General features: G+C 41.1%; 1 protein-coding gene across 1 annotated transcript in view; it reads right to left on the reverse strand.

The window, feature by feature from the left end:
* Nucleotides 1-615: 615 nt before the first annotated feature.
* Nucleotides 616-25073, reverse strand: part of CAPN5 (calpain 5) — an 85353-nt gene continuing 60895 nt past the window's right edge. The window contains exons 4-13 of the mRNA XM_089512996.1: nucleotides 17017-17225; nucleotides 15943-16135; nucleotides 14564-14757; nucleotides 13965-14042; nucleotides 11496-11691; nucleotides 9955-10077; nucleotides 7834-8030; nucleotides 6551-6672; nucleotides 5166-5302; nucleotides 616-4591 (exon numbers count right to left, since the gene is read on the reverse strand). Coding sequence (XP_089369122.1) covers nucleotides 4409-4591; nucleotides 5166-5302; nucleotides 6551-6672; nucleotides 7834-8030; nucleotides 9955-10077; nucleotides 11496-11691; nucleotides 13965-14042; nucleotides 14564-14757; nucleotides 15943-16135; nucleotides 17017-17225 — 1632 coding nt within the window. The 3' untranslated portion in view covers nucleotides 616-4408. The remainder of the gene's footprint in view (nucleotides 4592-5165; nucleotides 5303-6550; nucleotides 6673-7833; nucleotides 8031-9954; nucleotides 10078-11495; nucleotides 11692-13964; nucleotides 14043-14563; nucleotides 14758-15942; nucleotides 16136-17016; nucleotides 17226-25073) is intronic.

The following is a 25073-nucleotide window of genomic DNA, read 5'->3' on the forward strand; positions in this document are numbered from 1 at the left end:
GGGTTCAGCAGACTGATGCTTCCACCCTTCTCCTATCAGAAATTGTTGGTGTGAGGAAGAATTACAACAGCGATCCTTTTTCTCATGTGGCACTGGAGATCGCTTGTGGAAGTGGGATGGAAACATCAGTCCGCTGAGCCCCAATTGAGAGAAGAAGAGATATCTGTCACTTGCAGCAGCTGGTGGCTGTTAACGTAAAACTGGGGAATCATGCCACCATCATGAATTCATTCTTCATGAATACAAATCAGTTACAGATCTGTAATTTAGGTTATGAATCTGTAACTGTAATACTGAATCCCAGACAGTTTTAGCAAAAGTAAGCTTTCTGAATTCTGTTCTAAATCACTCTTATGTATAAGTGTAAATAAGATTTGTACAACATCTAGAGGTGGCAAAGGATGACCAGAGCATCACATACTTATTGATAGACTGGGCAGCTGTTTGGGGAATTCCAGACAGTATCCCCAAAAGCAATCTTACTGAATGCTGTTCTAGATCATGCTTGTGCATAAATATAAATAAGATATATACACCTGGGGCTGGGAAAGGAAGACCAGGGCATCATATATTTATTGACAGACTGGACAGCTGTTTTGTTGTTTTGTTTAGATTTTTGGCTTTTAATTCCAAATCTCATACAGACAATTATTTCAATGCATTTAAAAGTTGGTATTATCAAGACTTTCCCTCCAATTTGCATTCATACAGGTCATAAAGCATTCATCGGATAAAGTGCAATTGATATGACTTCATAAAATTAAACATGTCTGACAGTTACCAGTGAGCCTTAAAGCATAGCTTTTAACCTACAGACTGTCTTCCATCCACCAATCTCAGGTTGGTGAAGAACCATCAACCATGGCTATAAGAATTTAGTAATGCCCTGATCCGTATATTTCCCCCAAAAGCAGTGAAAAGACTGATGGCTGGAATGTGATGTTGTCTGTTGCCGTTTTGGAAAAAGAGGAGTTAAAAAAAACAAGGAAAAGAGGATTGGTCCCTGTAAACCATGATGACATCAAGAGCTGTCCTTCTCTTGTTGGTATGGCTTATTTCATGTGGGCTTGTTTTCATGCACACAGGGATATTTGGGACATTTGGCTGCCTGCGGTAAAGGATAAAGTAATTCTCCCTTCCTGTATTCCATGTAAAGAAACTGACTGGCTTAGCAGGTTCAACATAACGTCACTTTGAAATGATGCTTGCATTCTATTAGGCTGAACATTAAAATGAGTTCCCTTTTCTACCAAGGGTAGCCCAGACAAACAAGGATATGGAATATGCAACTCTGCCCCTTGCAGCACTGGATAAATATATAACTGCAAAGGAAGGCAGCAAGCCTGAGTTAAAAATACATTCATGTGCTCACATCTATGTTCTTACTTATGCCGTACGTACTTGAAACTTGGAAAACACACTGTTGTGAAAAACAACTCCCAGAATTCACATGGGGATTCCAGGGGTTTTACTCCAATAAAAAGCATTTTGCCAAGCTCTTCCTTGACTCAGAACTAGAGAGTAGAACCACAATGCTCTGAGAAGCATCAAGTGGTACATTTCTTTTTGGACTAAAAAACTTCAGAGGACAGGCAAAAGAACTGCATTGTGCTAAAACATCTAAAATGATAATTTAACTCTCCAATATAACAATAAAAATGAATCATTCTTGCACATAGAAAACTAGCACATAGGCATTTAGTTATGGGGGAAGTGCTAAAAATATTATTCCTCACATTGCATTCAGTTGTAGCTGAATGTGAGTAAGACCATTGAAGGGGTCTGGTGAATCTACACTGGATGTTATTCTGAATTTTAAAGATTCCCCCAAATGCATTCTGCTTTTCAGGGTTAAAATCAGGCAAAGGTATCATAATAAAGGCTATAATCACTGCTAATTTTCTTTGCTTTGCCTTTTCATCCTTGTTGACATGTATGCGTTTCCTTAGCTCCGCTTGTGCCTGGTCACCTCCTCTACACAATCACACAGCCACCATTTACCATATTCTCTCTTCATCCATCCAGCCTTCAGGGTGAACACAAACAGTTCTTTGGCATTGTTTTCCTTTGCTTCATCCTTTACCCTCAGCTTATCCACAGGTCATATCAAAATCCATAATTTTGGCCCCAAAACCTGTCCTCGACTTATACACAAAATCGCCTTATAGTTGAGCATGTATGGTAATACAGATACCAGAAGGCCACAGAAAGCAAGATTCCCAATAGTACCTTGTATTAAAATAAACAGTTCATGAGATTTTTGAAATGGACATCTTAGGAAATGAACCTGGGACCTGCTTCTTATAAAACAAGACATGTTCCCCCCTCTCAGTCAACTGGTCTCTGGATGAAACTCATCAACCTCAGAGATTCTCAAAAATGCCTAGCACAGGGTAGGAGACTCAGGCTCCCCCCCCCCCCCCTATTTTTTCTATTTATTCGCTTTTTACAGAATATCCCTCTGGAAGACAGTAACAAAGAAGAATCCTATGGCACCTCAAAGACCTCCACATGTATTCTGATCCATGGAAGACAGTGTTGAAGATCTTATTCATTAACAGAGCTGTTGCAGGGCATCTTCTCTTGAACCTTCCTAAATTTGGCATGTTTTTTGTGGCACTACTGTACGTATAAAAGGGAGAAGGTAAAGGGTGAGCCCAAACATTGCTTATTTAAAAGGCCTTTCATTAACTGAGATTGTTTGTTACCAAAAATGTTATTAAGAGGTATTTTCCTTTCTGTTCCTAGGAATCAGGGTGAACAGTGTGAAATCATGAGCTGTGGATATGCTAAACCTCTGCAAGATATTTGGCATGGAGTCCAACTTCCTGGGGAGCTCAGGTCTCTTTCAAAATAGAATAGGTTTCTAGTCATTATTATAACTGAAATGTTAGGTCTGAAATGGTGGGAAACAGATCCTGAAATTTCTGAAATGAAAGTAAAAAAAAAGTCTTGTGGCATGTTAAAGGCTAAGAAATTCTATTTAGCATAAGCTTTTGTGGATTGCAGTCCAATCTGATGTGATGCTACAAAACCGTTTTTAAATTTTTGCTACAACCAACTAGCCAGGTCTCCCTCCCCGGAAATCAAGACAAAAGAGCTGTCCAAAACAGATTTTCCCAGTGGGTGGAGAATTTAATGAGCCAGCTGTCCACTTAACCATTCCTATTTATGAGCCAATATTTTTTTCTTCTATGAAATTTAGTTTTAGTTTTGCTAGGCAAAGGGAATGAAAACATGGCATGCAGGACACTAAATTCCCATTTTTGTGCCACCGGAAATGTGACTTTCTAAGATTTCTGTTGGCATAACTTGCACATAGTCAAATGTATCCTTGTAACAATGAGGACCAGAAGCTTGTTCTGGGTAAAACAACAAAACCAAGCTGTGGTGCAGAGCTTTCTGTACCCAATAAAATATTCTAACCTTTTCCTTCATTGGTATGGAATCACAGCCATCCTGGGCAAAAGTACACTGGATGCCAATCCTTTGTAAAGGTAAAGAGCATTCAGGGAACACATTTAAACCATTTCTTTCTAAACTCCCATAATCTTTCTTCTGCTTTTTTCCCTATTTTGGTGTCAAATACTACCAACAGCCTTGGGGATATGTGAGTTAAGATCAAGAGCCCTTTGGTGAACTTGGAATTGTGGTTTTCTGGGATGGCGACAAAAATACCTCCCCAACCACATGTGTGCGTCTGAGAGAGCGAAAGAGATATCTTTGTAAACATACAGCCTTATGGCATCTGTACTTGCAGCCACTCATAAAGAGGGGGGTGGCTTTGGAGGCCTCTCCGTACCACCCAATTTTCCATCACGAGCCACAAAACAATTTCTCAGATTTGTTTAGTAATAATAATAATAATAATAATAATAATAAAAAGCCCAAGCCACAAACATAATCATTTTCACTTTTTGAAAAAAGGCACCATTGTATAAAAGTTTAAAAACAACAAGAACAAAAAAAAAATTTGAACTCAAAGAACTGGTCCCCTTTTTAAAAGTGAATGCATGCACAGTACACATCATACACTGGCAAGCATATATATGAATGTGTGTGTGTGTGTGTGTATACCAATGTGTACAGCAAATCCAAAAATTATCTTTACAATTTCAGTTCTATATACAGGCATCCTCCTCTGTACTTTCGACCACATACGGCTTCCCCCCTGCAATCGATTTGCAAGTGTTCAGTCTTGCATTTGCAAGCTAAAAAAAGACTGGTTTCTACTTTTCAGCTGATTTCATTTTTTGACAGTACTCCAGCCCCTAACCTGTCAAATAAGCAGTGGCTTCCTGTACAACTGAAATTGAAAAAGTAATTTTCAGACACCCTGTACTTCATATTGCAAGATTATATGCACACATGTTTATATGGCACAAAAGAATTGTCCCAGTGGTGTCCTTCAGATGTTCGTCAGGATGCTGCTAGTAAGCAATTGCACCTGAAGGGTTCCTGGGAGGTCGTTGGTGCGTTTGTTGCCCCTGTCTTGGAGATGGACGATGTGCAGAGGATGAAGCTCATTTGGGTCTCCAGCAAGAGTTACCTGGCCCAGAAACTCATCTGTTATGAGGTTATGGTTCCATACCTGGAGGAAGAAGAACATAAAATGGTGGATGATCAAGTGAGAGTAGCTTGTCTGCATTTCTGCAGAACTGATTGTCAACCTGACCATTCTAGCTGAAACCTCATATATAATGAACATCCAGACCAAAGTCCAGTTGTTGGGACAATGTTTGACTGGGTGAGAAACCAAGGATTTAGGCCAGAAGTGGGCCTCTAGATATTGATGGACTGCAGAAGCCCTAGTCAACATGATGAATGGCAAGGGAGTATTGGATCCTATCTGTTTGTGTGGGTGTTCCTCTAGTTGCAGGGTGTGCCAGAACAGAGAGATTCCTCAGAGTCCTGCCACAACTGCTTCTCTTAAGGCACCCTGCAACCATATTACAGAATTCACTGCCTGGCATACTGATCTCCAGTGCCTCGGAAACATTTTGGTTGGGATATTGCTGAAAAGGTAGGGATTGCGGGGTGTGTGTGTTATATTTGGTCAATCAACTCCAATATCTTAAGTGCAGCTTCTGATCATGTAACTGCTCAACAGGTTGTTGGCCACTATTTACAACTGTGAACTCCATCTGCCACTTCTCCCATGGTACCTGGATAAGGACTGGCTGCCTTGGCTTCTTCCGGTAGAACAGAGCTTTCACATCAAATTCTGGTGACGTTGTATTCTTCACCACCGGCGAACGGATCTTGTCCCCTTCGCACTTTATGATCACGTAGGGATCCACTCCTGGTGAAAACAAAAGCGGCTGCTGAAACTCCCAAGGTTCGTTATGACCACTGAATCCCCCCCCCCCTGCTTTCTTAAAATGATTCTGCTGGAACCTTATAAGGTGTCACTTTTGGTTCTTCCTTCAAATCCCTCATGGATACTTTTCATGAACTCCAAACCTGGCCCCTCACACTACTCTGAGGAAGAGACAGGTTGACCCTCTCAGGTGAAGATTCTCAGTACCTTTTTCTGTGTATTCATGGCCCAAGAATGTGGCTCTTCTACCTCATTTAGACTCATGAGTATCACACAGAGGGCAAATTGGTAAAAACCCATGCAGAAATGGGATTTTAAAATCCAGGTGTTCTTTGTCAGATGCGTTGGCATGAAAGAGAAATAATGCAAAAATACTCCGAATGGAAAGCTTCTTTGTACTTTCAGAATTTAGCGAAAGTAAAAAGGAGCTGGTTTTGGCGATGTTACGGTCGAATTATTTTCATGTTATTTCTCTTTCATGCAAAACGTCGTCTGAAAAACATCCCACAAATGGGTTTTTTCCCCATCCTTTATCTGTGGGTTAACCCCGAACGTCATTTGAAAAACAACCTGCAAATATGGGTTGTTCTCAGTTTAAATTTAATTTCTGTGTAGGATGAGATAAACTCCTCAGAAGGTAAGTCCTCAATAATATCTCCATCCTCTCTTCCATGCTTGCAGATTTAGACAAGCAAGAGCTCTTCTGTATTGCAAGTGGAAGGAGTGAGGCTGAGAGAACAGGACTTAAGTGAGTTCATGACAAAGGTGAGATTCAAACCATGGATTTGCCAAGATATGCTACAGGAGCCAGCATCGTATAGTGTTTTGAATTATGACTCTTGACTATGACTCTGGAGACCAAACTTTGAATCTCCACTCACATTTGCAATTGCCATTCTCTGAGGCTTAGAGAGTATGAGTTGCCCATGGTCACCCAGTAGGTTTATATGGTTGAGCAGGTCCACTACACCATGCCAGCATACTAACAGGAAAGGGTTCCTTTTTTGTTTACTGAGGCTTACCAGTACTGTATTATACCACAGGTATTTAGGAAATGCCAATCTAGCCAATCATCCAAGAAATGGTGGTCAATTTTTTTGAAAGCCAAAGTGCTCCAAAGCACTGAGGTGCAGAGTCCCCAGATTAATACAACTACTATTGTGTTTCTTTGTCATATCACTGCCCTTTAGCTAAACATGGTCTGAAGTCAGCATGCACAAGATCTGGTACCTTCTTCAGAGCCATGGTTCTTCAGTCCAGAAGCTGAGATGACATGGACTTGGGACACCAGCTGTGGATAGCCACACATTCCACTCCAGCAAGTGTGGGGAGGCTCGTCCAGGGTCAGCTCCCTAAAAGGAAGAGGAAGGAGGAAACAAAACAGTCAAGGAACATCCATGTCTCCAGCTCCAGAACTCTACACACCTTCTGTATAGACAAGGTGCCATCAGACCTATCAGGGATGTAGCCTCAGTGGTGGAAAAATGAGGCCACTGCATCTTTCAACCAGGGTTCTGCCCCTCAAAAGCAAATTTTCCTTCAACCTCCAGATTTCTAGCATTGCAGTAACTTAAAACCTCAGTGGAGCATTTTATAAATACAGCAGGACCTCCACATTTGCCAGGGTTAGGGACACAGGACCCCTGTAAAAGTGAAAAAACCCAAATAAAAAAACCCACTACTTTTTTACCCTAAGAGAACACCTCTCTAGGAATCCCTAGGTCCTCCAGCATTCTGCCAGAATTTGGCCACAGAATCATGCTTGAGGACCTACAAATGTCTAGAGAAGTATTTTCTCTTGAAATCTCTAGGTCCTCCAGTGCAACTCTATGGTCAACTTCCAGCAAGGTTTCTCTGGAGGACCTAGCAATTCCTAGAAAGAACATATTAATCAAATCCACAAGTCAAAGCCGCAAATGTTCCAAATTTAAGAGGCAGGGAATGTAAAATGACCAAGGGAAGGACAACAGAGCAAGCAGAAGAGTTCTAGATGTGAATTGTTTTTAAGGTTGCTCCCCCTGTGCAATGCTATACGGAAGGAAAATTTCATTGAGGGAGGGCAGAATTTCCATTTTTCATCCCCACAGTTACGCCCTAATACTTATCACACACAAGAATTTATTTTTAAGTTGGTGTTTTAAAAGTAGTGTTTTAACTGGATCTATGGTTTAATGCTTTTAAAACTTTTGTACGCCATGTTGTTTCAGCAGTTCTGTTTTAAGTAATATTGCAAACCACTTTGAGTCCCATTAGGCAGAAAAGTTGAATATGTATATCTAATAAAAGTAATCAGAATACAATCCGCCAAGACTGCTGGTGGCACAGCTTTCAGCTGAACAATACCAGGTTCCCTCAAGTGCTTTTGTGGACTACAAATCTTATGGACTACGGCTTCCAGAATCCCCCAGCCAGCATGGCCACATCCTTTTTTCTCTCAAATCTCTTTTGTCTTCCCAAACCCCCAACGAGACATCTTCACACCAGGGAGGGAGAGAGGGAGGAAAGAGCCTTACTGAAAATCCGAAGGCACATCTGTGAACTGCCTGAGAAGAAACTCAGCAACATGTCCAGGCTCGAACGTGGTTGGAATGACGACATAGCGGCCTTCCTTCAGGTCTGTCCTCAGGAAGATGCTGCGGGAATTGATGTAAATGGAACTGGCTACCTTGGGTTGCAAGGTGTGCATCCGGTATGTCCGATTCAGCTCCACCTGAGTGGGAAGAAGCACAAAAGAAAGTTTATGCATAGCAGGGGTGGGAATAATGCAACTTGTGGGATGGGTAAACCATGACATATGTGGCCAAGCAACATCAGAGTGTGGTCATGAGGGGACTTGGAGATATCTTGGAGAACAAATGAATTGTGAGAGGACTGGGGAAGTGCAAACACTGACCCTCTCTTCCAAAAGGGAGGTCCAGGTTTGTTCTCCACTGCCCCAAAAGGAAGGGCCAGGTTTAATTGTTTTAAGTTACAGGAGGGTACATTTTGATTGAACAAGAATGTTTCAAAAATGGAACCTAGAGAGGCATGCTCAGTGGAAAAATGGAGTGTGAAAAAGCAGGATTTTTCTTTTAAATCGAGCAAAACATCCCGGAGATGAGGGCAATTATTTTTCGAACTACATCACCCATTATTACCCAGTCTGTATCATCAGGAGGATTCTGGCTAAGCCACTCTTAGAACTGTAGTTCCAAAATAAAATAAAATAAAATAAAAAACATTTCCAAGCTCTGAGAGAGAGGGCTATGGGGTGATGAGCATCAGTTGGAAGAGAAAATTACAAATCCAAGAGGAATGGAGACTGAATTATATAATAAAATTGTCAGGTGGCTATGGCTGGCTCCCTCCATTTAAGCGTTCCTCTCAGGGTATGAAGTTATACTAAAGCTTTTTGTCAGACGTCCCATTGATGTGCTCTAAAACTAAATCTATCATCCCACTCCTACAATAAATCTATCATCCCACTCCACACTCAGTGGAGGAATGGCTTGGGGAGCCGAGCATGTTTATCTTGGAGATATGATAGCCATATTTAAATACAGTCTGCCCTTGGCATACGTGCCCTCACTGTACATGGCTTTAAGCTCACGCTGATGGCAAGTGGTGCGGGACAAAATAATGCATGCACTGGAGCACTCCACCATTCATATAAATGGGACTCGAGCATACATGAAATTAGCCTTATGCGGGGAGGGGGTCCAGAATGGATCCTCCTCATATGGCAACGGCAGACTGTACTTGAAGAGACAGAAAATGTAGAAGATGGAGCAAGCTTGTTTTCTATTGCTTCAGGGACTAGGGAATGAAATGATGGAGTTGAATTACATGAAAACATATTCTTCCATTAGGAAGAATTCTTGACTGTACTACAGCTTTACTAGCAGAACAGACTTCTTTGTAGCAGTGGTGGTGGACTCTCCCTCTCTGGAGTTCTTTAAACAGAGGTTGATGGCCATTTTTCACACTGGCATGGCCATCTTTTAGAAGTGTTTTAGTTGTGTTTTCTTGCACAACAGGTTGGATCTGTGGGCCCTTGCGACCCCTTCCAACTCTAAGATTCTATGATTCTAACACTCATATAGGATGTTGGACTTGCATTCAAATCACCAACTATGACATGAATGAAATTCATTGTGTGATCTTGACACAGGCACTATCTTTCAGACTAATCCAGTGGTTCCCAAACTTTGGTCCTCTAAATGTTTTGAACTTCCTCTGCCATGATTTCCGACTGTTGGCCAAGCTGGCTGCAGTTTCTGGGAGTTGGAGGACCAAAATTTGGGAATCACTGGCCTAACCTAACTCACAGGATTGCTGTGAGGACAAAATGGGATTGCCCTTAAAAACATGGTACTGAGCTTCTTGGAGGAATGACTGGATTAAAAATAAAGGCTTCTTTTTTTCAGAAAAGTAAAGAGTCAGGGAGGCTTCTGCACTTCACAGTTTCTGCAGCCTCAGCTTACAGACCTTTTAGTGAAATTTGAACAATTACTTTTTGGACTACGACACCCAGGTTCCTCCAGCCAGTATGGCCATGTTGGCCAGGGATACTGGGAGTTGCAATGCTGGCTGAAGAAATCTGGGAGTTGTAGTCCACACAAACACATACCAGCTTTGTCGTCTACTCTGCTTACCTTGAAGACGTCAAACCCAATGGCCAGGTTCTCCCCTTTGCCTTCCTTTCGACTGGTTCGTTTGGGCTTCTGTTGGATGCAGATGAGCACTTCATCCTCTGTTTTCTTCACATCAAAAACATACTGCCATAAAAAGAAAAAAGACAGAAAAAGGGGAAGTTGTGGGGAGCAGAGTAACTGGGCTGCAACAGAAAGACTATGTAGCCAAGCTACAAATAAGGAAATTCCTGGGGCCCATTCACACTACAGAATTATATCACTAGCATTCCACTTTAACTGCCATGCCTGCTTCTTATGGAATTCTAGGGTTTATAAGAGGGGAATTTAGAATTTTCAGCCAGAGAGCTCCAGTGCATCCTCAAAATTACAAATCCCAGGATTCCACAGGACAGACTCACGGCAGTTAAAGTAGAACAACACTGCTATATTTGTGTAATGTGAATGGACACCATGCTCAACTGAACTTCAATTAAGGGATTTCTTTGTCTTTTCCCACCACTTAGATGTGACAGTGGTTGCATCCATACTGCAGAAATAATCCAGTTTGTCACCACTTTTAACTGCCATGGCTCAATGCTACAGAATTCTGGGGTTTGTTGCTTGTGAGATATTTTGCCTTCTCTATCAGAGAGCTCTGGTGCCACAACAAATTACAAATCCCAGAATTCCATAGCATTGAGCCATGACAGTTAAAAAGGTGACCAACTGGATTATTTTTGCAGTGGAGATGCAGCTATAGTCTCAACCACTCAGCCTCAGCACGTCTATTTGTGATGTGGGGGTATAATAATGATCCACACAACTCATTTGAAATGTACACACTAGTCACTCCAAATACACACTGGTCACAATCCTGTTGGTATCATACACTTGTATAAGTTCCCTTACAGCTGTGGCTGTACTTGTTTGACCACTGTGCCATGAGTATATTTAGTTCATGATTATGTAGGCAGACTTCCACACATGCAATTATTTCCCATAGGCCCAAATGTTAGGGTTACCATAGCAACTAAAGAAGATCAATTAACCCAGTTGGATTTACCTACGTATCAACTCTCCATGCAACAATCCAATTTGTCTTCTTTTGTTGGAATTCACCAAAAGAATGCTAGCCAGGTAATGGCCCATTCTTGGATGGTGTAATTATTTGTCAATACCCTTAATGTACTACTTTCTTCAGTTGAGCTGCAGAAAGAACTCATGTGCATTCTTTGTTGCACATTGTTCACACAAATACAAAGACACACACATGGACTTTGGCAGACCACTTACACCCCTTGGGCTGTAATGAATTATCTACCACTCCACCTTTCTTGGGTGCATCTACATTGTAGAAATAATGCAATTTGACACCACTTTAAGGGCTGTAGATCCATCCTCTGGGATCCTGGGATTTGGTTTTACTTGGTCATTGGCATTCTCTGCCAAAGAGTGCTGGCTCCCCACAGATCCCAGGATTCTGCAGGATGGAGCCATGGAACTTAAAGTGGTGTCAAACTGCATTCTTTTGACAGCGTAGATGCACCCCCAAGTCTTCTCACCTGAGGGTTTTGCAAGAAAGTCTCCCTGTTATTGATGCAACCTCCACATCGGTTCTTCAAGGGGTCTTCATGCCTTGTCCACGCTCCCCGCAAGACTGCCTCCTCCCAAGTCTTATGGATACTCAGGTAAGATGTGTTAATGAGACGGCATTTGATAATGTCAGTGAAGTATTTGCAGAAGTCATCGAACGCCATCCTAGGGCAGGAAAAAGAAATTTTGATTCATGGCTTGACCAGATTTCATGAGTCTTGTACCTCCTATCAGAGACAGAAAGAACATTCCTAATTATTTGTTTCCCAGTTGAATGGTTTTCTCAACAGTTGGGAATCTCGGTCAGGAAGACTTCTGCACAGTTTTCACTCTGTATTCAAACATCCCAAAATGAGAAAATTCGTCAAAGGAGAAATACTGTGGCCTTCTCTATGCAAGAAAACATACTTTCTGTGCAGAAAAACATAGTTTTTTTCACCATCTCATATGTATCTCTTTGCAGAAAAATTCCCACAGAACATACTGAGATGTTTCAATATGGGGAGGGCATTTTGGAGAAACTATGGTACTCATTTCTCCCGGCATCCGTTTCTCACATTCAAATAAAGCGGAGTTTGGAAATGATGCTTTTCGAACTTTGTTGCTGCTAACTGCCATCAAGTTGACTTTAACCTATGGTAATCATATGAATGAGAGACCTCCAAGTCCCCCTGAAAGAGGGCGTTCCTCTTTTCCTACTGCCTTTTATCTTACTGAGCATTATTATCTCTTCTAAGGAGTTATGACTTTTCATGATACAGGTCGAATATCCCTTATTCTAAATGCTTGGGACCAGAAACATTTCAGAGCTGGGCTTTTTTTTTGGGATTTTGAAATAAACAAGTAGTGTAGTACATATTTGTATTTGCAAGACTGGAAAGGGATGCAAGGATCTGTGAAATGGCAGGAGGTGTGGAATCACACTGAGCACTACATTTGGATTCTCACTATTTCACAGATCCTCAGTTTTTCTCTAGCCTCATATCTTTTGGCCACCAGCCACCTTCTTCCAGCTTCGAGGCAGTGGTGGTTGTGGTACTTCTGCTCATTCATCTTGCTCCAGCTTTGTATCTCATTTATTTGCTATTATGCTGTGTATGAGATGCAAGGCTGGAGAGAAATGGAAGATCTGAGCAGGAGCATCACAGCCACTGCCTCGAAGGAAGAAGCAAGCAGATGATGGCAAAACAGTTTGGGTTTTTGAGGGCTTTTGATTTCCAGATTAGTGGTACTCGATCTGTATGTCCAAAGTACGACAGTCTCAATTTTGTCATCTTGGCTTCTAGGAAGACTTGATTTACTCTTGGACCCATTTATTGGTCTTGCATCTCAAATGAGTTGATTTCTTTCTATCAGCTTTCTTCACTGGCTCGCTTTCACAGCCATACATAGAAAATGGAAACAGAACTTTGAACCCGAACTCCCCAAATTCCCCAGCCAGCAGGATGCTGGGGATTGGAGCTCAAAATGCAGTTTTTTCCAAGTTCCGTGTATTCTTTTAGGTGTGTGGTGGAACAGGTTAGCAGGTGCCATTTTGCTAATCGTTTCATCAACATTTTCCTCCATCCTGCCCCACTACTTGGGCACACTTTTTAGTGTGTAAACCTTTCCATGTGTAAGCCACCTTCCCCTGTAACAGAGATGGGCAAAGTGTAGTCCCTCCAGAGCGGTTTTAATGGTGGACAAGTCCCATGGGTTTAAAATTTCCTTTAATAGTTATCCTTTAATAGATTCTTTTAATAGTTATCTATTTTAACACTGTAATAATTGAATTCTTTTTTTAATGTACCTCTTTTCTATGTTTTTAATTATATTGTTTTTTTTATATTGAGAAGCCATTCTGAGTCCCAGTTCTGGGAAAAGATCGGGTTAATAATAATAATAATAATAATAATAATAATAATAAATGTCCACCTCAGATGTCCTCAGGAGCATGGGGAGGAGGCACCTCTGACACATCCCCTCCACCAGTTTATGTCGAAGAGGTGCCTTTTTTGAAATAGGAATCGACTTCCATTCATTTTGTTTTATTAAAAAGAAAAAAAAAGGTTTCTCTTAGGTCAAAAATGCCCCCACAATGTTAAAAACATGAATAAAATATCCCTGATAGCCACCTGACAGCATATGGAGACTTTCATTGATATGTTGCAAATTTATTGTTGTGTTTTTGCCTGCCTTTTTAAGAGAGTCAAAAAGTTACTTTTTGGATCCCAACAATCCCCCAGGGAGATGTTGTCTGAAAAGTAACTTTTCCAAGCCAATACCTTTGAATTTCTTTACATTTGTGCTTTGTTTTTATCAAGACTTTGTTTTTAATCAGTTTTTATTACCTTTGGCTGCCTTAAATACCTTTTTTTTTTTGCAGGGGGGAGTCAGAAAGGCAGGACAGAGATTAAATTAATCAATATAAAAATAAATATTTTATTGGCATGACATACCAGAATTCTCCATCGTCTTGCACAGTCATCCCCAACTTTTCTCTCTCACTGTTGCTGACCTTCTTCCATTCCTCAGAGCTACAAGATGAAAAGAAGAATGCACTGTTGTTGTTGTGTGCCTTCAAGTCGTTTCCAGCTTATGATGACTCTAAAGGAAACTGATCATGGAGTTTTCTGGGGCTAAGTGTATGTGGAGTTTATGACACAGTTTATCTTGTGCAAAATGGAATTTAAATTGGGAAAATCCCACAAAAGCGGGATCTTTTTCAGATGACATCGGGGAGCATCCCACATAGAAAGTGGACAAATCCTGCAAAAGCGGGATCATTTTCAGACTGTTGGGGGCACTGAGCATTAATCCAACATTAACCCTCACAGAAAGTGGACAAAATCAGTCACTTTTTACTTTCAGGAGTGGTATGTCTTTTTCGGATTGGTGTGTCTTGTCACATGAGAGTTGAGTTTTTTGCCAGTGGCACTCTAGTCATTGTCCAGCCTGGCTCAAGTTCCTAAGCTCTTTTGTGTACCAAGGCTTACGGTTAGAAGCAGGTTGGATACTCGCCATGATCCTTGCACCCATTCCTTTGGCTTTAACTCACGTGTCGCTCCATGGTCCGTTCCATTCCCTTTCCCCCCAGGGATTCCTCAGCCTGATCATTTCGAGCTTCTCTGACTTGAAAAAGGCCAAGAGTCCGTGGCCCAGACGAACTTTCCTCACATCTGTCACTGCGTAGGCATGTCCTTTGACCAGTCCGCAATCCAGGCGTGCCTCCATGTCAGCAGCTGAGGTGGCCTTGCCAAGGGAAGAAATGAAGCATACAAAATATTTATTAGGACAACTTTTTACATTTTTAATAGAAATTTTGCTGAAAGGAAGCTGGCCTGGGAACGCTGGGCAAGGGTGCCCAAGATGGAAGGAAATTAAGGTGCCAGAATTAAATGTCCTGGGGCATCATACAACCTCTTGGGCTGAATCTGCACTGCAGAATTAATGCCGTGTGACACCACTTTAATTATCATTGCTCAATGCTATGGAATCCTGAGATTTGCAGTTTGTTGTGGCATCAGAGCTCTCTGAGACAGAAGGCTAAACTGCTCACCAAATTATAAATACCACAATTCCATAGCACTGACCCATGGGAGTTAAAGTAGTGTCGAACTGTATCAATTCTACAGTGTAGATGCAGTCAAAGTCTCTGAAGCAAGATAAGCATAGGCTCAGGCTGTTTAAAGGACCGTATTTCCCTATTTGACCCCACCAGAGAACTAAGATCTTCTGGAGAGGCCCTTCTCTCTGTCTCATCACCTTCTCAGGTTTAATTGGTGGGAACAAGTGGACAGGGCCTTCTTTGTGGCTGCTCCCAGACTTTGGAACAAATCCCAGAATTCCACAGCATTGAGCCATGGCAGTTGAAGTGGTGTCAAACTGCATTATTTCTTTACCTGTTATGTTTCCATTCTGTGGAATCTAAAGATTTGTTTTCCGGGGAGATACTTCCAATTGTCTGCTGTATTTCAGGAAAAGAAATATGGCTTCCTACTCTGGAGCAATCTTCCCCAACAGGATGTCTTCCAGATGTGATGGACAACAACCGTCATTGGATTTAGGATTCAGGTGTTGCAGAGAGAGACAGCTTTTTTCATAGCTATGAGCTGGTGGGCTATAAGTTGATCTTCTATGGTATTTATTCTCAACCTTCCTAATGCCGTGAACCTTTAATACAGTTTCTCATGTTGTGGTGTCTTGGTTCCTAAGACCATCAGAAATATGTGTTTTCTGATGGTCTTAGACGACCCCTGTGAAAGGGTCATTCAACCTCCAAAGGGATTGCGACCCACAGGTTGAGAACTGCTGCTCTATGGCCTACTGACTGCAGGTTCAATGTTCCTCGCTCCAATCAATTTCTCTTTTCTATTGGATTGTAACATCTGGAAATCTCTCTCCCCACATAAGCAACACCTTAATTAGGTTACTTACTTTGATAGAGCTGCTGATGAGACCGCCTCGATTATGGACCTTGAGGACCCGCTCAAAAAGAAGGCTTTGTTTGGCTTCATCATTTGCATAGCCTCCTTCCAAGAGATCAATGGGCTCTGACACACCGCCAGTGAAATCCACTAAGGCATCAGCTGTGTTGCCTCCGTCTAAGGCTTCGTAACATCCTGAGAGTCTGAATGTGGGGAAAGAGATGTATTTACTCCAGAGCAAATATTACCGATCCTATCCTCCGTTTGAGGAGTGATGTGTGCCACTACTACAAGCAAAATAACACACGGAGTAATACCAGTACTATGACTACTAGCCCTCTAGCTATTACAAGGATAATTCCTGCTACAGGTTAAGCCTCCCTTATTCGAAATTCTGAAATCCAAAATTGCCCACATGGGTGGCTGAGATAATGACACTTTTGCTTTTTGATGGTTCAATGTACACCAACTTTTTGATGGTTGTGTACTCAATCTACATGCACTTTGTTTCATGAACAAAATTATTATGAATATTGTGATTTCACATACCTTCAGAGTATGTGTATAAGGTACATACAAATGGGACTTGAGCATTCACAAAACATGAATGAATTTTATGTTTAGACTTCGGGCCTATCTCCATGATATCTCATTATGTATTTGCAAATATTCCAAAATCTGGAAAACACCAAAGTCCAAAATGCTTCTGGTCCCAAGCATTTTGAATAAGGGAGATTCAACCTGTAATAGCAACTTTACCCAGTAAGCGCCAGCAGAACTGGAGTTATAAACAGGGCCCTCCCTGCTGCTCTCCACAGAAGTCTGGGGGAGACCTTTGTCAGAGGAAGGAAGGCAATACCAACCCTTGTATCAACCAAAAAATAAAAGCCATATGTAAATGTAAGCTTGATTTCCACCTGCATATGCCACTCACAGGGTACCACACTAGAGTGGGACTCATCCCCAATGAAACCTGAGAACTGTAGTCCCCTAAGGGAAAAGTGATCCTTATTGGCCATAGGACTCTATGGAAACCCCATATTCCCTGTCCTGTTTTGCCCTGATGTCTGATGGGTTTACTCACTTGGCATAGGCTTTTTCCACCAGCGCACACCACAGTTCATTCTTGGAGTTGGAGTGGCAGTAGATGAGCTGGTTGTGAAGTGTGGGCAGGCGGTCGTCGATCACCACATCCACCCATTCACCAAAGCGCCAGAAATGGAAATGGAAAATCCCAGCATAGTTCTCTGGTTTCTCAGCTGACCACTCTTGCTCTTTCCAATCTGGGATGACCTGCATTGTTGATGGAAGAGGAACAGAGATGACATAACCATCAACACCACCACCACCATCGTCATCAATATTTTTGCCTTTTTTCCTACCTAGAGATACAAGGGCTGTATCCATACTGAAAAATAATCTATGTTCATACCACTTGAACTGCCACAGGTCAATGCTATGGAATTCTAGGAACTGTAGTTTGTTGTAGCACCAGAGCCTTCTGCTAGAGAAGGCTAAATGTCTCACACAACTACAATTCCCAGAATTCCATAGCATGACAGGAAAATATGTTTTGCTTCCCTCTGTGGCTTGGGATGATCTTACATAGCACACTGTGATCCCTCTCCTGCAAAGCTATTTGCACCTATCACTTTGACTAAGGCACTACAATGTTTCAAACCCGCTTATATTTTCCATCTTCTTATTCCAAATATCACATCTTGAATTTGCTATTATTCCTACCACTACAAATGTTGACTGCAGATGGCACCAAAGGGCACCATTTAGTGTTCAATGGGGAATTGATAGATTTCAATAATTTTTATTCATTTTCCAAACACAATATCAATAAACGTTATCTTCATATCATCAGTGTTTGAATGTCATAATGCCCAAATATCACAATAGCTCAAATATCTCAATAATCTTCACAATCCAGTTTTCTTCAAAACATAATAATCATATACCAATATGTTATTTTTTCTTCCATTATTTATCTCAATTATCATTTCTTTATCTTATCTTTATATACAACTATTGCATACCTCTCTATCCATTGCTTTTCTCTCTAATACTTATACTCTGATTTTCTTATTTCTCTTCTATTAATACTTTTTAATCTATTCTACTTTAATTATTTTTCTTATTTAATATGCATCCTATCCATCCTTTCAATATATATGATATTCCCTCTTCTGATTTCCTTATCCTTATACATTCTTAAACTTTCCCACATTTGGGAAATTGATAGATTTCCTGCTTGTTGTGTGCCTTATTAAGGGCGATCTTAATCTTTGTGGCTGAAGAGTGGGATAGAAATACGATGAATGAATGAATGAACTGCAGGGATTCGAACTCTGGTTTCCCAGAATCCTAGTCTAACACTTAAGCCATCACACTAGCTCTCAAGGACAAGTTTCTAACCGAGCTTCTGAAATATGAAAAATGGGACCTGCAACATAATGTGGGCACTAGGTTGGAGGGTGAAGAGTCAGGCTAGTTTGCAAAGGTTTATAGTAAAAGGTGGGCACTTTGTTATCCATCTCCATCACTTGAATTAAGAATCCGCACAACCACATTCTGACAAGCTGTGGTGGAAGCATCTAAAATCTAAAGGGTTCCTTTTTCTGGCCTCCTTGAGTGGATCAACCTGCCAAGAGAGATGGCTCAACTCCCCCCTTGGCATCTTATCCCTCCATCCATCGATCCACTCATCCATTAGTCTAATGCTTTTAACAAGCCTATTTAATTAGGAGCCATCGCTGCCACGTCTTGGAAGAGTGGATTACATAAGTCAATCATGTGGTGAGTGAGGACGGATTTTCTTTTCTTTGTGCCAAATCTACTCTGGAGCTAAATCTTCTTCTGGTTTGATTTGTTTTTCATTTTGCCAGAATATAAGCAGCATGGACCCACCCTATCATTAAATCTTATCATCTCCTGTTGTTTGTAGCCACTGTCACCGTCCAGATTATTTAGTTACCACCTTTGTGACCTGAGAATATAACTTTAAAGATTTTTTAATGACTTGGGCTGCATCTGCACTGCAGAAATAATGAGGTCTGACATCACTTCAACTGCTGCAGTTCAATGCTATGGATTTGTAGTTTCCCATAGCCTTTAGACGTCTCTGTCAAAGAGTACTGATGCCTCATAAACTGGCAAATGCCAGGATTCCAAACCATAAAGTTGTGGCAGTTAAAGCGGTGTCAAACTGCATTATTTCTGCAGAGCAGATGCAGGCAGTTTATGTCTCACTGGCTTTGTTTGGAATTTATAGGCAAAAAAAGTCTTCATATATCTTGTAGAGCAGAGCATTTATGAGAGCCAATGGAGCACGTGGTTTGAACACTGGACGAGGACTCCAGGATTCAAATCCCAGCTCAGCCATGTAAACTCACTGGTGACCTTGGCAAGTCACACTCTCTCAACCTCAGGGAACGGCAACAGCAAACTGCCTCTGAAGAAACTTGCAAAGAAATCCCCATTATAGGTTCACCTTAGGGTCACCATAAGTTGGAAATGACTTGAAGGCACAAAACGATGATGGTAAAATATACAAAGCAAGGCAGTAGATCTGTGACAGTGTGGCCCACATCAGCAGCAAACCAACTACAACCTATGACTGAGAAAGAAAACTTACTGGAATCTAAATAATGAATCTACTTTAACTGGCGTGGCTGCATCCAATGGGGTCCTGGGATTAGTATTTTAGGGAATTCTAGTTTGGGGAATTGTAAGTCCTCCTTCCTACACTGCAAATGCCAGAATTCCATAGTATGGAATTGTGTGTGTTCAAGTGGAAATATAGTGCTGTAATACTATAATGTGAAAGGATGCCAGGGTGAATGAGAAGAGAGTTGCCCAAGAGAACTCTATTATGGTGGGCGGAAAGGCTGCAGTGGAAGAGCATCTTTGCCCTTGGTTACTGCTGGACATAATAGCATGGACCATTTGCTCATTCTAGAAATAAAAGCAAATGCAGCATCCGTAATTGCTTTGGGTGGTCTGAGAAAGTGGGCAAACTCATCACAAACATCACCCTAAAAGTCCATTAGCAACTGACACACCATAAACACAGATAAAATAGATCCACTCAATGCTAGAGAGTGGCACATTGTTTTAAAATAATCATTTAATATTTATGCTACTCCCTGCCTCTTGGAGCCAAATCTTTAGAAAGGGAAGCAAAGAGTAAGTTGAAAATGCAAACCTGCACCCCCTAATGTCAAATTGGAACTATTAAGATTTGCTCTTATCATTTCATAGTCCCTCAAGTAATGGGTCAAGGAGAAAAGACTCCATTTCTCCTTGTAATACAGACATACTCTGGCAATCTTCGCTTGTAAGATACAGAAATCAGAGAGATGGGCGAAAGGGCATTCCGGCAGGGAGAATTTGAGATGATCCTTAAAACACAAATATTTGAAACGATGGTTTAAAGCAGATTTTTCCCCCATAACATTTTATTGAGTTTTCCATCTGTTGCCACAATAACATAAACCAAAGTTTACACATATTCTCTTAATTTTTACATTATAAGAGTTCTTTTCATCAACAAGCTTAGCTACTATTGTTATCCCACTTCCCTTCCCCAAACTTCTAGAATTCAACTTAACCATTATTACACAGTACAGTTCTTGTGACACTTCTGTAAATATTGTACATTATCATTACCTTCCTCCCACCTTTATTTTATGTTACAATAATCTGATTATTATTGTTTTTTCCCTCTTTCCTAATGTCCTTCTATATTTATTGTAACATTATCAACTCAAAAGCTTAAAGGTTTACCCTTTAACTAAAAGCATTCTTTCTTATTTCTTTACTTCTCCATTTTCCTTCTAATTTTCCCTATCATCTGGTTTTGTTTAAATGATTCCCTTACAAGGTTTGACGTACAGGCTTACAAATCTAGATAAAACAAAGCCAATTTTGTCATTTTGCTTATGTCAGATAATTTCCTCAATATTTGAAGCCCCAAGTCTTTTCCAGATATTCCATTACCTTTTCCCAACCGTTTAAAGCAGATTTTTAATCTAAAAGAAATAATGGAGTGTGGAAAGGTTACATCTTCCGGTAACCCCATTAAAAATGAAATTTGAATTTAATATAAACTTCTCAAAGCCAATATATTGTGGACAATATAACTGCCAAAGCACCAATTCTGAGTTCAGTGTCATTGGCAGGCAGAGGTTCAAGGGGACTTTTTTTTTAAATGTCTTTCTAAATTGACAGAGCAAGCAAGACCTCCCAGAACCTTGTCTGTGGGAGCATCTACACTGTAGAAATAATGCAGTTTAACTGGCATGGCTTCAGCTTACAGAATCCTGGGAATGATAGTTTTGTGAGGCACCAGCACTCTTTGGCAGAGAAGGCTAAGGACTTTGCAAAACTGCACATCCCATGATTCCATAAGATGGAGCAACAGCATTTAAAGTGTTGTCAACTGCATTATTTCTATAGTGTAGATGCACCCTGCAACTCAAGAGAATATAAGGTTGTAGAATCTACAGCAGGAAAAGAGGAAGACCATACTACAAATAGATTGAATCAATTGAGGAACCCACAGCCCTGAGTTTGCAAGACTTGAGCAGTTGATGACCAAGGACCTTGGAGGTTTCTCACTAAAAGGGTTGCCATAAGTCATCCTCAACTTGGCGGCAAATAACAACAACCAAGAATCTACAGTGCATTTCTGGAATGGGAATCATGCAACCCTCCAGGTGTGGTTGACTGCAAGTCCCAGCTATCCTAGCCAACATAGATAGAGGTGAGGAATGCTGGGAACTACAATCCATCAATATCTGGAGGGCCACATGATTCCCAGCCCTGGTGCTATGGTGTGGCCTAAAAGAAAGGCTCTGCAGCATTGTCAGGTCCTGACCTGGCAAGGACTCCTGGCTGCATCTGCACTGCAGAATTAATGCAGTTTCATACTGCTTTAACTGCCATAGTTCAATGCTATGGAATTCTGGGATGTCTAGTTTGGTGAGATATTTAGCCTTCTGTCAGAAAGTTCTGGTACCACTACAAATCCCAGGATTCCACCAGATGGAGCCATGGGAGTTAAAGCGGTGTCAAACTGCATTAATTCTGCAATGTAGATGCAAAAAGGCACTGCATGGAACAAAGCTTCTCTTTGCAGCCCAGGAATCTGCACCATGGAACCGAGCTTCAACTCCTGAATAAGAGTTAACAAGAGAGGGTCTCCAAACATGGCAAATCACCAAAGGGAAAAAAACACATATCTGTTGTTATGTGGCCCAGTTCTATTTTATTTTCTTTTGGTGGTCATTCTTCTTTCTGTTCATTAACACTTTTTGATTCCTAATATGGTGTAAATCTTGTTATCCTTATCTAAAGGAATTAGATACTTTAAAGTTTGGCAGTTCTGTTATCAAGCCACTGGTTCGATCTAACTCATTAACACTGCTTGCATATATATACTATCAAGTCTTGATATTCACTCTTTTCTTTTTTTGTACTTTCATTTTTATTCATTTTCTCCACTGTGTATATAAAAAAAACAAGTAATCCTACATTACTCAAATACAGACAACAAACGTGCAAACAACGTAAGTATTAAAAGCCGTTTTATATGCAATAATTAATACACTGCTAGCTCCTATATATTATTCCTCTTGTATTGCCTTTTATTGCTTGTACTCTCGCGATGAGCTATCATTGAGTAAAGCATTTAACAAACAGAAATAAATACATAAAAAAGTCATAGTCTTCTTTATTCCACCTCTTTGAGTTATTACATTCTTACTATTTTGTCTGTTTCCCCCCCTTTATTATTGCCTCACATTTCTCTTTTATTCCTCTTTTGTTTCTGAAGTAGTAAGCTTGCATCATTTTTGTTTGATTTTTGTCTTCTAGGTTCATAGGGTAAATTCCTACATTACTTCAGATCTCCGGATCCTAATATATTCTGTTTGTGACGAATCTTACCTTTCAGCTTTGGGATTTTATTTTTGCTCCCATGTCCAGCTCACATGGATCTTTGGATAGACTTGGATATTTCCATTGCTTTAGCTTTAATTGTGAAATTCCATATCTGGTTTTAGGACTATTTCTTGACAATGCAGCTGCTTTTGCAACATAGTTTTTATCTGGCTGTACATGTCTTTACAAGTTGTTACACCTTGCCATATTGTATTGCTTGTAGGGTGCTACTGTTCTTTATGACATACTGACTTGCTAACACTTTGTTGCTGAAACAATTATACGGTTGTCATTTGTATATTTGCTGTTGAAACAGTTATATAGTTGTAGTTTGCTTGTATGACATGCCCTCATAGGTTGTTATATTATAGGCTTCTGTTGTTTGCCTTCCCCATGTTGCTGCAGTCTTATTTAATGTCCTGTTAATACTTTTTAAATTATCTGGTCAGAAGATTTTTCCTCCTTGGGTTTTCTTTTGGTGTTTGACTTCAGGACAGACCCAGAGCCGGCCTGGCATAGTGGTATGAGCATTGGACTAGGACTCTGGAGACCAGGATTCGAATTCCAGCTCGGCCATGCCAACCCACTGGGTGACCTTGGGCAAGTCACACTCTCTCAGCCTCAGAGGATGGCAATGGCAAACCCTCACTGAAGACGCTTGACAAGAAACCCCCATAATAGGGTCGCCGTAAGTCAGAAATGACTTGAAGGCACAAAATAACAATAGATGCATAACTGAGCTCTACTCAGCATGATTGACAGCTGCCATACCAGGCTTTACTCCTGAGCAGACATATATACAATTCAGGCTGGTAGAGTATTTGACTGTGACTCTGAAGACCAAGGTTTGATTCCCTGCTTAGAAACCCACTGGATGACCTTGGGCAAGTCACACACTCTCAGCCCCATAAAATCTGCCTTTGGGTCGCCGTAAGTCGGAAACGGCTTGAACCCATACAACAGCTTCGGGGAAATATCAGCATTGCTAAGAATTACGATCTGGCCCTGGGCACTTTACTTTGGCTCTGCATTATCCCATTAGCCTTTGGCCTTGTGAAATTGAAATTGAATTTAAGTCAGAAAAGGAAAGGTTCCCCGTTCTTGTTTCAAGAGCCACAGAGAGCGCTAAGTGATGAATTGGCACAACACTGGCAGCTCAATGAAGTTCCCGTCCTAGCTCTCTCCTGCAACCCAAATCTAACCATGTTTGCACAGAAATAAGGCTCTGAGATTTTAAAGAAATTGCCTTCCGATAAAGAATCATGTAGAAAGCCCTCATAGAAGCATTACAGTATGGAAGGGCCAGAGGTCAGGTTATATTTCCATGCCCTCCAACTCAGTTCAATAATCATCCCATTCTTTCACTACCGAAGAATGGTAAGTAAGCACCTACAGTTGAGAAAGTTACTTTTGCAGGTCCCCCAGCTGGTATGGTCCGTGGGATGCTACGAAGGCTACATCTGCACTACAGAATTAATGCAGCTTGACACCGCTTTAACAGGCATGGATCCATGCTATGGAATCCTGGGATTTGTCATCTGTTGCAGCACCAGAGCTCTCTGACAGAGAAGGCTAAATAGCTCACAAGGCTACAAATCCCAGCATTCCATAGCACTGAGCCATGGCAATTAAAGTGGTGTCAAACTGGATTACTTCTGCAGTGCAGATGCAGCCAGAGGAAAGTTTAGGCTCTGCATTGGTGGATCGCAGGGCTGGGAAATGTCAGCCTATGGGCCAATCCTGCAGAACTCTTCTGATGGACAGGAACCGTGGGGTTGAGTGACAATCCACAATTCCAGCTGTGGACCTCCAGGTGTTTGTTGGACTCCAGTTCCCATCAGCCCCATCCAGCCTGGGATAACAAGACTAGTAACTCATTAACCACTGAGAGGGTGACCATTTCCACTGCAAGTAGGATGGGAATTGTGTGGTTCTCCAAATGTTGGATTGCAATGCCCAACATTCTCTTGCTTCCAGCATGGGCTGTTGGGATTTGTAGTCCAACATTTGGTGTTCCCAACCTTGCCCTGCATGATCGGATATTTGCTACAAGAGGAGCAAGGTTGTCATCAAACTGTGATCCTAGCTGTTTGGGGGCATTTTACTTAGACAAAAAGAGCAATGACAAACATTTTAAACCAAACATACATGAAAATAAATCTCCACCATTGTTACAAAAAAAGACTGCAG

The sequence above is a fragment of the Sceloporus occidentalis genome, unplaced genomic scaffold, assembly GCF_023333645.1.
Source record: "Sceloporus occidentalis isolate IW3139 unplaced genomic scaffold, rSceOcc1.0.p SCAF_2, whole genome shotgun sequence".
Lineage (NCBI taxonomy): Eukaryota > Metazoa > Chordata > Lepidosauria > Squamata > Phrynosomatidae > Sceloporus > Sceloporus occidentalis.